The 15,667-nt window shown below is 38.5% G+C and overlaps 1 protein-coding gene across 2 annotated transcripts in view; it reads left to right on the forward strand.

The window, feature by feature from the left end:
- The window catches only part of LOC103381862 (vesicle-fusing ATPase-like), a 46,677-nt gene that overhangs the window by 1,902 nt on the left and 29,108 nt on the right, over positions 1–15,667 (forward strand). For both annotated transcript variants that reach the window (XR_003050287.1, XM_008314429.3), the window contains exons 3-21: positions 72–168; positions 737–776; positions 1,058–1,224; positions 1,334–1,438; positions 1,569–1,644; positions 2,402–2,557; positions 4,145–4,344; positions 5,376–5,541; positions 5,646–5,720; positions 5,878–6,065; positions 6,527–6,622; positions 6,862–7,018; positions 7,140–7,273; positions 7,363–7,429; positions 7,784–7,863; positions 9,063–9,197; positions 9,646–9,759; positions 13,883–13,938; positions 14,140–14,211. Coding sequence is in view for 1 of the 2 variants with exons in the window: in XM_008314429.3 (XP_008312651.1) it covers positions 72–168; positions 737–776; positions 1,058–1,224; positions 1,334–1,438; positions 1,569–1,644; positions 2,402–2,557; positions 4,145–4,344; positions 5,376–5,541; positions 5,646–5,720; positions 5,878–6,065; positions 6,527–6,622; positions 6,862–7,018; positions 7,140–7,273; positions 7,363–7,429; positions 7,784–7,863; positions 9,063–9,197; positions 9,646–9,759; positions 13,883–13,938; positions 14,140–14,170 (2,140 nt within the window). In the remaining variant the exon portion in view is untranslated. The remainder of the gene's footprint in view (positions 1–71; positions 169–736; positions 777–1,057; positions 1,225–1,333; positions 1,439–1,568; positions 1,645–2,401; positions 2,558–4,144; positions 4,345–5,375; positions 5,542–5,645; positions 5,721–5,877; positions 6,066–6,526; positions 6,623–6,861; positions 7,019–7,139; positions 7,274–7,362; positions 7,430–7,783; positions 7,864–9,062; positions 9,198–9,645; positions 9,760–13,882; positions 13,939–14,139; positions 14,212–15,667) is intronic.

Here is a 15,667-nt window from a genome sequence, read left to right on the forward strand (position 1 = left end):
CTATAGTTCAGACATTTTGTTCTCCATCTGTCCTTTTTCTGTGCCTTGATGTTATTTATGTCCACATTTAGACATGTGATTGTGCGGAATTCAAACCACAAGTTTGTGTTCTCACTGAGGACGCATCCAAGTGTCAACTCCGGGACTATTGCCTTCAGTTTACCACAGGTGAGGTTCACAGTTCAAGAGAAACCAGAAGGGTTCTGTGGAAGAGATCAAAATAAATTAGGAAATGATTACTGTTCTATTAACATTTATTTAAAACAGACACAACACTCCAACTTCTTTAAGAAGCTCTGATCAACACTGCTATTTTCCTATAAGCAGAAAGCAGATGTAAATAGAACCTTACTTTTCACTTTTTCTAAATGTCTGAATGTGTTACTACTCTTTCCTGTTTCACACTGCCTGTCTCTTCCTGCTTTCGCTTCATCTGTAAAACTGGCAGCTACCGCAGCACACAGGTACTACAGCAACCTCCTCAATATGGTCTTCCTTTTATGTTGACACCTAATTTGTCTTTTCTGATCAACTGATTATAGAGTTATGTTTGTGATGTATGTATGATGAACGTGAGTAAAGGTGTTGTGAAATAAGACCCAACTTATAGAGGAATTTTGCACCAATGTCTCTGTTGTCCCTGCTCTTTTTAATCCTTTGGTCACTGCTTTTTCTTTCTAATGAAATGAAAAGAAATGAGACCAAATCATGGATTTTGTCTTTTTTTTTTTCACAGCGAAAATGGGCAGGTTTGTCAATTGGCCAAGAGATCGAGGGTAAGCTTTGCATATGTGGGATGAGAATGGGGATTTTTCTAATGTTTTGTTATAATGGTAATCTAAAAAATAAATGGTTTGAGGAAAGTTTCTATTCATCCTATCACAGTGCAGAAACTTTATATTTAAGGATGGAGATTTTAATCTGTCATGGTGATTTAGACCAAACTGATCATCATTCATAAGAATGTGAATTTAAGTGACTGTGAATAAGCCTTTAAAAAAACTGCACTACAATTGGTCACACAGTATATTCATTCTTTTTTCTTCTCCCCCTTTAGTCACAAACTACAAGTTTGACAGGTCCAAACAGTGTGTCAGTACCATGACAGTGGAGATTGACTTCCACAATAAGAAGATGGTAGACAGTAACCCATATGACTCTGACAAGATGGCCAGTGAATTTGTCCAGCACTTCAACAACCAGGCCTTCAGTGTGAACCAGCAGGTGTACATGTCTTTGAAGAATTCACAAGGAGACAGTTTTATCATCAACTCTTTATGTTAATGCATAATTCGACAAATCAAAATGTCTTCCTTTTTCTTGTTTTCTTTAGCTGGCATTTAGTTTCAGTGATAAACTGTTCAGCCTGTTGGTGAAAGATATGGAAGCCATGGATCCCAGTATCCTGAAGGGAGATGGTGGTGGCAAGAAGCAGAAGGTACATGGAGAATAATCTGTCTGTCTTGGTGTTCATGAACCTCAGTGTCGTAGCTTTATTTTATGTCTTAAGCCTACAGTGAAGATGGTTATTAGCCTTAGTTTAAGTAGTTTCTGTTTCCATTTTTCAGATTTCAATTGGTTTGCTGCTGGGAAACAGTCAGGTTGTTTTTGAAAAGTCAGAGACCTCGTCTGTATCTCTAATTGGTAAGTGGTAGTTTTACCCAATAAAACTAAACTAAGTAATACTGTAAAATAATAAACCTGTCTAACCCTTATAGCTGAACTAACACATACTTCTTCCTGCCCCCTTATAATAAGATGTTGATAAAACCATTTTACAGAAGGAAACATATGTGTATATCCACAAGAGGGCAGGGTTTACACATTTTGCTTGACTTGTTTCTTTGGAAATCCAAAAACTACTTCTACTACCACCACTATTACTACTACTACTACTAATAATAATAATAATAGTGATAATAATAATTGTTATATTAATAATGTATTTTCAGTTTCACTAATTAAGCAGAAATACAGCATTACCCTGACGTTTAGAAATTCTTTTTTTTTATGCACGATCAACACACTCCAGCTGTAACCAGGCTGGATTGTAAACCAGCAACCCTCCAAATGCAAGCCTGGGCCTACAGCCTTAATCATATGAGAAGCTATAAAGGCATTTTACATTTGTTAGTCTCTCTCTCTCTGTGTGACTTCAGCAGCTCATCTGATCCATTTTGTAACAGTACAACTTTAAAAACCTTAAGTTAGACAGACAATAAAACAATGTTTGATTAACACATACAAATGTTGGTGGTAAAATGACACATCTTTATGTAATCAAAACGTATGTAACATAACATGAATAGTTTAAGTCCTCTATGTTTGTATAATATAGTTAGTCTATATATTATATTAATTATTCACTTTTAATCAGAAAATGCTCTTTGTTGTCCTTTAGGAAGATCCAAGACCAGAGAGTCACGTCAGTCCATCATCAACCCAGAATGGAATTTTGAGAAAATGGGGATTGGTGGTCTGGACAAGGAGTTTTCTGACATCTTCCGTAGAGCCTTTGCCTCTCGAGTCTTCCCTCCAGATATAGTCGATCAGATGGGTATGTTTATTAATTTTATATTTAATTACTATACTTACTTAAGTATACTTACTTAATTATAATTGAGTTGCAGTTAAATAAGCAAGTTATTTGTTTAATATTTTTGTTAATATTTAAGTTAATAGTTAATTAAGTTAAGTTAATTAGCAGCACAAATAGAAGTCGCAAAACTCACAAGTTATTATTGGGTATGGAAGGGAATGGAAAAAAGATGAAAAAAACACCAAATATCTTAATTTAATCAGTGATAAATTAAGTGAATAAATTACACAACTTGTTATTCCATTTTTAAGGACTGTAGCAACTTTACTGCATTTAGGGTGTGTTCTTTTCTGTTCAACTCAGTTCCAGGGACACAGTTTCTATCTGGGTCTGAAGATAGGTTTAATTTGCTGCAGATAATTATTATTTTTATGTATCCTTCATTTGGTTGTTAATCCTTAAATCAACATGACTGTGTTGCAGACATTATTAAATCCTCTGAGATTCACTTGACTTTCTGAATCAGCAAATGCTCAGAATCAGTAACTGACAGTCAGTCACGCCAGCGTTTATCTGCTCCGCTTGGACCGTGACTAAAAATTCTGGCATCCTCCGACACTGATTCCTGCACACACTCATTAATGGGCCTCTGACAGCTGTCATATTATGGTGATGATTCACTCTTCAGAGAGCAGCAGCTCAATTTAATGAAAGCCATCAGCCTTCAGTCTGACTCAAACACAAAAACTATTCTGTTCCTATACGCATGCTCTACCAATTACAGCAGCCATAATCCTTGTGTTTTCATTTAGAAGTTATGCGAAAACCTGTTGTAACAAAATAGACGCCCAGCAAATGCAAACTCAACTCTAATTTGGCATGCAACTAAGCTCCACACCTATATTTCTGCAGTGCCTGGGGCAGTGTCCAGCAGTGTGGGAGCTGACCTTTAGCTGGGTGGTTGCATGCAGGAGTTGGCCTTTGGCTGTATACAGATGGTGGCTGTAATGAGATGGCATGCCTTGATAGAGCGCCCTGCTAAAGGTAAAGCTGTTATTGGCAGAGACGCGGAGCACAGGTGCTGACGGACCAGTTGTGTGCATTTGTGCATTGTGCGTTTGTGTGTGTTGGAGAGAAAGTTTCACCTCATCCTCTCTCTGCAGACACACAGAAGCTTCAGTCCTTTCACTCACAAAGCCCAACACGACTCCATCACCTCCCCCACCTGTCATCCTGGCTGCTTTCCCTTCAGCAGGCCCAAATGGCACCTCTGATGCTTATCTGGGGGCCTCTCATTTAGTCTGGGCACAAATGTCATCAAGCAGGTGCAAAGGCCATTAGAAGACGTACACTGTAAACTTGGTGGAGTGGAGATCTGATAGTCAGCACACTTCAACGTTATAAAGAATTAAACAAAGGAAATCCCAAGTGTTGTGAAGGGAACTGCCACAGGCCTGTCATTGGTTATAATGCTGACTTCTATATGGGAACTGCAGATACAACTGACTAGAATGCACTGATATGGTCCAGTCCTGAAATATCCAGCAGATGATGACGATGAAGAAGTAAATATTTAACACTGCCTGGTTGTGCATTTGTTTCCAGGCTGTAAGCATGTGAAGGGAATCCTGCTCTATGGACCCCCAGGCTGCGGTAAGACCCTGATGGCCCGACAGATTGGCAAGATGCTCAAGGCTCGGGAGCCAAAGATCGTCAACGGCCCAGAGATTCTCAACAAGTATGTTGGCGAGTCCGAAGCCAACATCAGGAAGCTGTTTGCAGACGCTGAGGATGAACAGAAGAGGGTGAGATAAGGACCAAGTACCATCAAATGTGTCAAAATATAATTTTCATCGGATACACAGTCTGAGTTTTTAAAAAATAATCATATTTGTGCAGGTTTTACCCTCTCTGCCCTTTATTCTACATTTAGGTTGATTAATAGTTTACTGGTTCTAAGATAAGTAAAGGCTGATCAGTGTTCTTCTGTCATCACAATAAAAGAAAAACTAATTTCTTCAGGAGTGGAAAGATCTGCCCTTTAAATAGAGAGTTGTAATAACTTCATTATAGTTCTTTTTTGTGTTTGTGTGTGTGTGTGTGTGTGTGTGATGTCGATAGGGAGGGTGTTTATTCACCGAAACCCAGCAGTGATGCTATGTTTGAATGGTGAGACACTAGTGTCGAGGCTCACTCTTCACCAACTAATGAGGGGCTGGATTGTCTTTGACCCCCTGTTAGACCTCCCTACACACACAGACACACACACACATACACAGATACTCCTTCCAGTGTGTAATAAGGACAGCTCCACACCTGCCTTAAATGCTATGTCTTAGACTGATGGGAGTGTAGATGAAGTGATAACCCCCACCCTGCAGCTCTCTTACTTTCCATCTGTCTCTGTGATAATAGTCACTCTGTGTAAATATATTTTTTCTTAGTATTTTGAAAAATGTATTTTGCATTTAATGATGATATCGTGTATTCTGTCATTCCACTGAAGCTCTTCCCATGTAATGTGAAAAATAATTTTCTCACAAAAATTCAATTAGTTCAATATTTACTTCATTCAGTTGCTATTTGAAAGTAACAAGGTCTTTAAGATTAAACGAGTCTCAAAGATTTGATCTGTTTGTCAGTAAGTAATCATTCAATCACATCTAGTCATGGCCACAAAAAAATGTTTGAGTTGAAAATATTTTATTAGGACTTTGCACAAACACTATGTTGACAATTCCACCACTGTACAGCATTATCAAGAAGCAGGAAACTGCTATTTCAAGCTCATAAACACATTTGCGTTCTCTCTCCTCTTTGACTTACTACCAAATAGCTGGGTGCCAACAGCGGACTACACATCATCATCTTTGATGAGATCGATGCCATCTGTAAACAGCGGGGCAGCATGGCAGGCAGCACAGGAGTCCACGACACCGTGGTCAACCAGTTACTGTCTAAGATTGATGGAGTCGAGCAACTTAACAACATCCTGGTCATAGGTGCTCAGACTGCAGTCATAAACATGTCGTCCCTGAATATTTGTACTCTGTCTCATTTGTCCTCTTTTCTCTGCTTTGTCTCTTTTTACACCCTCTGTCCATAGGTATGACTAACCGGCCGGACCTGATAGATGAGGCCCTGCTGAGACCTGGAAGACTAGAGGTGAAGATGGAGATTGGTAAGAACTGAAGAGCACATTTGTAATGTTTTATTTTTTTTCTTGAAAGTTACTAAATAAAAGTTTTTGTAGTATAATATGTATCATGTGGTCAGCTGATACACTTTTATATAATTCTTGTAATAATAATTATTAATTAAAATAATTTTAATCACAGGCTTACCAGACGAAAAGGGCCGCATCCAGATCCTACACATCCACACAACAAAGATGCGACAGTACGAGCTTCTAGCCAGAGATGTGGACATTCAAGAGTTGGCTGTAGAAACAAAGAACTTCAGTGGTGCTGAACTGGAGGGTTTAGTCAGAGCAGCACAATCAACTGCAATGAACCGACATATCAAGGTCAGAATGGGGCATGTTTTACATTTTTGAACATTTATACAGTTTTTGCATATAATTCAAATATGCACTACCTATAACACTGCAGTTGTATAATAATCTCAACACAGATATTAAGACTACGTTAATATTGTAAAAACAAAGCTGGACATGCAGATAAGGTGAGGTTCCCACAAACAGTCAGCGGCACCCAGAGAGCAGCAGATATTGTAGGGTGATGATAAATAACAGACAAGGGCCTTACACACATCTCTCATGACTGACGTTTTTCCTCAGCTCTTCTCCTCCCCCCTGCCTCCTCCTGTGACCTTTTGTCTCTGAGTGGGAACATTGTCTTCTGACACGATCTGTGATTTAAATGTGCAATCATGGCAGGGAATTTTGGCATATATGTAAAAACAAATACATAAATATAAATAATATATATATATAGCTTTAACTTTTTTTGTGTATTTGTGTTTCAGGCCAGTAATACTGTGGAGGTAAACATTGAGACAGCGGAGAAGCTGCTGGTCAGCCGACTGGACTTTATGGCCTCGTTGAATAATGACATCAAACCCGTAAGTCCTGTGTTGTGTTGATAATTGAGCCCAAAAGAGTCAAGGAAAAGGAAATTTCATTTGTAGAAGTTTGAGCTGAAGTCCATGACAAAAATGGAAAACAGGAAATATAAAATATCACTAACCTTAACACTGTCTTATCTGTGCCAGCCATGGACAATTAATAAAAACAAAATCAACACCGGTAGCTGATGATTTCACTGCAGAGCATGTGTAAAGTGTTTTTTGTCCTCCCCCAGGCCTTTGGCACCAACCAGGAAGACTATGCCAGCTACATTATGAATGGTATCATTCGATGGGGTGACCCAGTGTCAGCAGTGTTGGAGGATGGAGAGCTGCTGGTTCAGCAAACAAAAAACAGCGACCGAACACCACTTGTCTCTGTTCTCCTGGAAGGTACCACAGGAACATCTGGTCACGCTAACCTGGGGTCAAATAGCCCCAATGAACAACAATTTTGATTTTTTTTCCAACTCTGAGACTCTAGTGTGAACCCTGGACTGTTATTTTTTGTTAGGTCCACCCAAAAGTGGTAAAACAGCGTTGGCCGCTAAGATTTCAGAAGACTCCCAGTTTCCCTTCATCAAGATATGCTCCCCCGACAAGATGATCGGGCACTCTGAGATTGCTAAATGTCAAGCTATCAAAAAGGTAACACCTGCACATAAATAATTTATATATAGTGTATTTATTGTCATCTATGTTCATTTCAAAAATCATACCCTTCTTTTGCCTAATAGATATTTGACGATGCCTACAAATCCCAGCTGAGCTGTGTTGTTGTAGATGACATTGAGCGACTTTTAGGTAAGAAGGACAGTCCCAGAATTAGATGACAGACTGTAATAAACTGTGTTTTGTAATTTTCTGACAATTTCACCAAACATTGCATTCATTATATTAATTCCTAGGGTTGTTAAAATAATAATAATGTTTTAATCCACAAACAGAATGACAAGCATGGTATATTCAATAGATGACAGACTATTTATAATATTTATGAAAGTTCTTCATTTTCTTCATTTTCGTTTCTAGATGACAAGGACATGAATGTTCAGGGTTATCACAATTTATTGTACATAATCCATAGCTACCATTATGAATTATCAGATAAAAAATGTTAATCTTTGATGGCCTGATTAATTATAATTGTGCTTGCAGACTTTGTCCCAATTGGTCCTCGTTTCTCCAACCTGGTTCTCCAAGCTCTGCTGGTGTTGCTGAATAAACTGCCACCAAAGGTAGGAAAACAATTTTGCCGTCATTTGTCACACGTTCAATGAGGAGTTGTTAGTCTTGAAGCAGCAGAAAGAGGGCAGCAGATCATGTGGATGCCAGCACAAAATCTAGAGAGGAATTGTTGGAGGTCTCCGGCTGCGACTGGCATGTGTGAGTGTACGGTTATTAGCTAGTGTTTTCCTCCGGGCCTGTTGTGCTCACAGTGAATGGTGGTGGTAGAGAGCCATTTCTCATAGTTTCTTTGGTTTGTAGCTTGTGTGTGTCTGTTGTTGATGGGTTTGTGAATGAGAGTATAGCCCACTATATGGCTGCATGTGCATGAGAAGTGGCGTGGGGCCTGCTGTTGAATGCCTGGTCGCAGTGCTCCTCCGGGGTTGTAAAGCGCTGGGCTCAGCGGGGTGCCTGGGGCCAGGGGAGGCCAGGGGGACACGGAGGAGAAAGGGCTCTGTGAGAGAGCCAGGACCTGGCAGCACCACCGCCTGTGTGGCACCTCATCTGCATGCAGCATCACAACCCCCCACACCATGGGGGGGCCAGCCAGCAGCCATAATCCCCCTGTCTGCTCGCCACTCCTCTGCCTGTCCTCCATCCTCTTCTCCTGGTCCAGCTCATCAGCTTAGTGGAGCTACAGTTATTTCTTCTTTCTTCTTTGTCCTTAGTTTAGATGTGTCTTCTCTTCCTTTATACTCAACAACAGTATTTTCTTTTTTTTATACTGGGAACTGTTTACTTAGTTTCAATTAAAAAGAATCAAAAACTGAGTGAAACTCTGTATTCGTGGAACATTACCCAGAAGATTACAGGAATAATATTATTTCAGCAGTGGACTGATACAGAAATTGTTTTTGTATTATCCTGTTTACATCACTGCTCCTTTTTTAATTATTTCTTTATTGTTGTGAATTCTTAACAGCATTATTTGAAACATTTTTCCTTTGTTGTCATGACTAAAGTCCACAGATCTTGTCTACTTTCTTCCTTCTGCCATCACCATAACTCATCTACTTTTACTCTTTCACTCATGATTTCTTGGTGATTTCTTTCTGAGAAAACTAAGTTTTGATAATACCATACTCCCTGTCACCAGTATCTGCTGGTTTTTAGTGAACTTATTTAGTAAAATAAACTTCAGTTAACTACAGTATTTATTTAAAGAAACAAAACAAAATGTTAATTCTTATCTCTTGTCCTTCTCTGTCAGGGTCGAAAGCTGCTGATCATTGGTACTACGAGTCGAAAAGATGTTCTCCAGGAAATGGGGATGTTAGATGCTTTTAGCACCACCATCCATGTCCCCAACATCTCAAGGGGAGAACAGCTGATTGAGGCTCTGGAGGTATTTAATACACTTTTGCCTTTAACCCACTGAATAATTCCATTTATTGCCTTAATTATCTGTGATTGAAAAGATGATGGTTTTGTTTGCCTCTCGCTCTTCTTATTCTACTTGGTTTTTACTGTCCAACCTAAAAGGGCTTTTTGAAAAGTTTAGATTTTTTTTATTGTGGCAACTAATAACTGAACAAAGGTCTGAATAATATGCACATAAAATGACACTGAACTATAAAACTCAAAAAAATAGTCATAGGCAATGTCAAACAATTCCATTGTAAGAACTTCTTCAAATTAAAATCAAGTTATTTCATTTATGGGGTAAAGAATAACACAAGGCCACATCCAGTGTTTATATTACATTGTTAAAATGAAACTCGTTCACTATTCCACTCATCTGTCATTTGGACTTACTTTGAGTGTGTCACTCTCTCCCATTGCTCTTCCTACAGCTACTGGGCAGTTTCCACGAGAAAGAGCGGGCCTTGATAGCCAAAGCTGTAAAGGACAAAAGCCTCTGGATTGGCATTAAAAAGTTATTAATGCTGATAGAAATGGCTGCTCAGGTGAGAACAACATGCTCATTCTATGCATTTACTTTTTTTTTAAAACATATCACTCAGCACAGTAGTTATACGCAGGACATTGCTGTTCTGGTGGTCTCCACACTGAAACATCTTACAAATGGTTGAAGGGATTGTCAAGTTTTCCAAACAACTGAGCTCTAGGAATTTGGTAATCCCCTGATTTCAACTCTAGCTCCATCAGGAGGTTGTCATTTGCGGTTTTGAGTAAAATGCTGTGACAACTAAGCTTTGAGTTGCTATGAAATTTGGTGCAGACAACCACGATCCCCCTCCCCGCCTGAATCCACTCTGGTACTTGGGTTTATTACCAAATAGTAGCACAAGTGACTATTTACCCGTCACTATGTTGTGTTTTGTAGCATCTGGTAAACATAAGCCCGTCTACAGTGTCATTCTGAACATGTTTGCATTCTGACAGTAGCGTTTGGCTCACAGCACAGCAGCACCTAATTAAAATACCATCACAGACTAGAAACTGACACTCGATCACACATTGATCGGCCCTAACACAAACATAACTGCTGGTTTAAGATAATAGAATGGTCCACTAGATTAAAAGTACGTAAATCATGAGGCTGAACTTATCCTGTACCGTTCTTTACCCACATTCCAATTGGCTCGGCCTCTGTGTTGCTGCTTTTGTAACGGTGTGGTCTGAGCAGCCTGTCCCTCCTCTTCCTCTACATCTTGCCATCAATCTCAGCAATCAATGCAATCTGTCTCTCAGGCACAAAGAGAGCTGTCATATATCAACTGGAATGTAAAACAATGTGGCTTTGCTGATGATTTGTTGACCCTCCAAGATCCAGTACATTTTCAGTTCACCAACCATTCTCCAAGACGGTTGCGAATCAATACAGTCAGGCATATGAAACAGTGCTCTGCGTGGCTTTCAAGATCACATTAATGAGAACAATTTAGATCTCAATCATCCTATAAGGAAACAAACAATGTAGCAGGCTAACAGAAGTCCACTACAGACACCAGATTCCAGAACCGAGAGTGTTGTGGCAGATTCTTGGCTTTGGTTCAACATGCCAGTTAACGCTCTGTGTACATTCAACATTTTGTGGTTTGACAGAAAAGCAGCAGGAGTGTATTTTTTTACGTGTATTTTTCACATAAAACAAATCTATTTAGTCACTACACTTTCCCCCATTTTAATGTTTTTACTATTAGATTAAATTAAACAACAAATTAAACATAGGCCCGTACCCTGTCAGATACTCTCTTAGTCAAATGTCTTTTTTAAAAAAAATCATCTATGAACTAGAATCTTTCCTGCAAATCATATAATTACATAATAAAACCAGTATCGTCGACCACATGATGACTTGGACTGGCCTACATTAGAACATGGCTCTAAACGTTCCTATTTTAACATATGGTTTTCTAGTACTGTCTGATTGGCTGAGAAACATTTTTCCATTCCTATGGCAAAGAAAACCGGAATCCAAAATGTTTTGTTGGTTCTAAATCATTGGTAGAGCTTGTCAGGTTTGGTGCATTTTTAGGACTCTATAACTATGATTTAAGGGGGTGGAAACAAAAGAATCCACTGTGTGGAAAAAGTCAAAATAATAAGGAGATTTGGCAAAAAAAATTAGTGCATAAGACAAAATAGCCAACTTTTTGTTGTGTTGGGCTATCAGTCTAAAAAGCTTTAGGGAACCAGGGCCACTGCCAAACCATTTTTCCACATCAGTGGATGTCAAAAAAATTCTATTGTTTCTGTATTTAAAGTTTAAAATAAGTTTACGGAATATTTATTGATCTTAAATCTCTCAAAATATTTCAGCCTTTTGAAAATATAAAGAAGTGTGGGGGGGGGGGAATCGATGTCCTTGTCATAGTTGTGTTGTTTAATTGTGTGTTTTTTTGACCGGTTCATCAGTCTTTGACATCTTCACTGCTTGTACTGGTTCATGGTCTCTAAATTTTCATAAAAAATGTCTCCTGACTGTGTGGCCAGATCCCATTACCCACACTGTCAGAACATTGATGGGGTAATTTTCTGATTTTGTCTGACCACACTGGGCCAGACTAGACCAGTCTGACCAGACCATCACACAGTGAAATTAGTTTGTACTTGTGCGGTGCTGCTAATAAAGTTGGAAAGCTTGAGGTCTATATCCAGGTCATGTGTTTTAGCAAAAGTTATAGAACAGATTGTGAGTCAGCAGTCCCAAAATTCTGGTTTCCAACAACGGTTTTTAACCGAAGTATTTATCAGTCCTTTTACACAGCGCAGTTACTGCAGTTATTAAGGTAAACGGTACAACTGAAGCGAAGATTTGTGCTACTCTATTCACTGACCTCTAAAAACAAATCTGTGATCAAATGTATTTTCTTCCAACAAGTAAAAGTCTGGAGTCCAGTTTTCTGTTGTCCATCTTTACATCTCAAAGTAGCATCGATCAAGTTATTTAAATTTTGATTTTGATGTTTTGTTTTCTTTCTGTTACAGCACTTTACAGAAGATAAGTTTTATCTTCTAGATCAATCACAATTCATGGTGATTAACCCTGATAACGGCTACCTTGTGATTAATCAAATTAAAAATTGTAGTCTTTTGAAAGCTTTTCTTTCTTTATATCCAAAAGTATCTTGAAAACACTAAGAAAATTAGGAGCACTTGTACAAATGTGTAACAAAAATCAATAAAGTTTAAAATTCAACCTTAAACCAACCTCAATAAGGTTGTGCGAGAATCTGAAGATTTCTATGTGTTTTCACTAAAGTGAATTAAACTCAATGTAAAATCAAACAATTTAAGATTCAAACAGACTTTTATTTTTCACTTTAAAACTACAAACCACACTATTGTGGTCTGGCAAAGAGTAGGATTTCAAAAACATATATCCTTTTAATCCAACTGGACGTTCCCCGATCATATTTCATTGTCTCACCGCTGTCTGCGTGAGAAACAGCAAACATCACCCTGCACTGTCCAAATGTCGGCCGTTGTCCGAGAACGTGGACAAATTTTGTTTCTTTTTTCTCTTTGAAATCACTGAAGTTCACAGAGGTTTTCTCACAGACAGAAAAAGATCATTTTAATAGAAAATAATGTATAGATCTAAAAGACTTTTTTCACACCACACTTGCCTTTTGTCATGATTAAATGTGCTGTTGCCTTATCAAACACTTTCCACAGCTGTTTTTTTAATTGCCCTCACAAGAGGGATTTTCTCTTTGTTGACGGATCTCAAAGGTCCGCTCCACCAGCTTTCAGGTGTTTGTTTACTTGACAAAACAGGTAGCAGACTTGCAGCATGTAGCCGTGGAAACTGACCTCAGTCTAAGCCCATTAGCTGCCGTTCAGTGTCAGTGGTATGTTGATAATGTGTACAGCATATTTGTTGAGGCTGAATGCTGTGTAATTGCTGTGGTATGCACAAACGCAGCCATGTTCTACACCCTGCAGCCCCCACCTCCCCTCAAACACACCCCATCCACAGCCTGAAGAAGTGTCAACCAGGGTTTGCCGAGACATGCTGGAAAACACAACTACACACACACATACTGTCTGGTTTCCATGAGTTGTGAATTGTGTATTCCTTAACCCATTACCCCAACCATTACAAATGTCTGCCTAATCCTGATTCTAACCCTAACCTGGCCTTATTTTCAGTCCTCGTAATCTCAACTAAACCCGAACTTTAAAATAACCCTCTTACCTAGTGGGGACATTTTTCGGTTCCCACAATAGTGTTTTACCAAAAATGTCCCCTCAAGTATAGTTATTCCCAGACTACACACACACACACACACACTTTCAAAAGTAGTCTTCACTTCAGTTGTTATCATCTCTCCTCTCATTCCACTCTTGCTGACTGCTCTCATGCCTTCATTCTAGTAGCCACAGGCAACTGGAGAGAGACATACTGTAAGTTATTGCAAAGGTTGCCATTAATTTGACTTCCTTTTTCCTCCTCCTGTTTGTTCCCACTGCTGCACAAATCCCCAGAACTTCTTATAAGTTCTGTGATGTGCCAACACTTTTGGTTCAGGATTGTAAATTAAACCAATCTTTTCTCAAAAGAACAAAAGATTTAGTATAAAATGAAATGTTTTTTTTATCTGCTTGTCCTTTTTTTAGATGGATCCTGACCACAGAGTTAGCAAGTTCCTCAGCTTGATGAAGGATGAAGGAGCGTAAGTATTATTTTCCTGCTTCAGTCCTTAGCAGAACGAGACCATCGGTGACACTGACCACTTACATTATGTACACATCCGTCACTGGTGGAGCGAAGAAATGAAAAACCTACTAAGAACCGCTAAATGTTTACGTTGAGATCATTGTAGCAAAGTGTGATTAATAACAGACGGTTATGTTTTTTTTCTTCTTCAACACAGGCTGGTTTCTGATAAGTTTGTGGCGATATAGACTTGGAGAAGCTCCAGTGGGAAACGAAGCATCCTGCAGTGGTAAGAGCTGAATCAGCTTCCTTGTTACTTTTCCTTTTACAAGACTGAATATGCAGTAGATATATCTGTGAACTGTCGGCTCAGGCTAAACCTATTGGGCAAAAATATTCATTATGTATAAAGTTATTTCACAAAAAGTAACCCTGACTTTTTTTCTGTAGAAAACAGCATTTTTTAGAAACTCCAAGTTAGCTTTACTCTGTGTTTTTATTGGTAAATCTATTTTGTTCTTCAAAATATTAACAGTTAACTCCTACATCAGCCTACAAACAAAGTTTCGATTTTGTTTTTCTGTCCAAATCATGACTGGTCAAAAAGTTCTAAGATGGTCTGTATTTTAGGATGTTATATTTTCAAAAAGGTGTCACATTTTAATGACCTACATTACACATATATATTGTATCTTCACAAGTATTTATGTAGTATGAGTATTTTTTTTTTTTTTTTTTGTAAGTCATTTTGTGTTATGGAGTTATTAGGCTGCTGAAACTGAGAAACACACACACGTTGTGCAAATGTAGTGTCTAATTGAGAGCAATCTTTGTTCCACCTGCCGCAGCATGCATCACTTACAAAGACAGTAATCCCTTTCTTGTATCAAACTCAGCAGTAATCCCAGCAGTCAGCCCGTATTCCATGTTGCAATGACACATAGAAAAACATTTTTTTTTCATTTGTTTCAATTCCTCTAATCTGTTCTGCACATTTTCTGAAGACCAACAGTTTGTTGTTCAAGAGATTTTTTACAAAGTTTATCTGAATCAGGTTTCAGTGTCTTTTTGGCTTGTGCACCACAAGTATCATCTTCTCTGTCAGAGTCGAGTCATAAAAGCTCCTTATTGGCCAGGAAGCATCACCACAATTGTGGGTTTCCATTTGTAATCAGACTTAAGATGGTTTTCCCTTTCCACAAGTTTACCCACACTGGGTTTTTTCTTTATTATTCATTCAACAAAAAACGAAAACATATTCTGAGAAATTAATTATTTGCTAATGTTCCTAAACACTGGGCATGTAGTTTCCCTGCAAGGGGAGCTGTAAATGCAGTGTAAATATATATTGGTCTATGCATTGAGTGGACGTGTCAAACAATACTGTCTAATTATATCAATTACGGTAAAAAGGTTTTCCAGAAAAACAAAAACATTTAAACTAGGTGTTGATCACTTGGTACAGAAAATGTACCGTCTGCCAACTCAATTGATCACTGCTGCTGTAGACCTCCGAGTTTGACCTAAACTTTGAGCAGCTTTCCAACAATATCAATTATTTTCTTTTCTATCTTTTTGAGGTCATGTTCACGTGTTCTTTATTTTGTGCCGAAACGTCCTGATGACGTCCAGAAGATGAAATGATGAGATGATGAAAAAAGAAAATAGAAACAAAAGGGCAATGAAAACCACCACTCTATAGTTTTAGTGATTCATTCAAAATGACTTGTGAAACGGCTCCAATT

This window comes from Cynoglossus semilaevis, chromosome 8 (assembly GCF_000523025.1).
Source record: "Cynoglossus semilaevis isolate Cse_v1.0 chromosome 8, Cse_v1.0, whole genome shotgun sequence".
NCBI classification, from domain to species: domain Eukaryota; kingdom Metazoa; phylum Chordata; class Actinopteri; order Pleuronectiformes; family Cynoglossidae; genus Cynoglossus; species Cynoglossus semilaevis.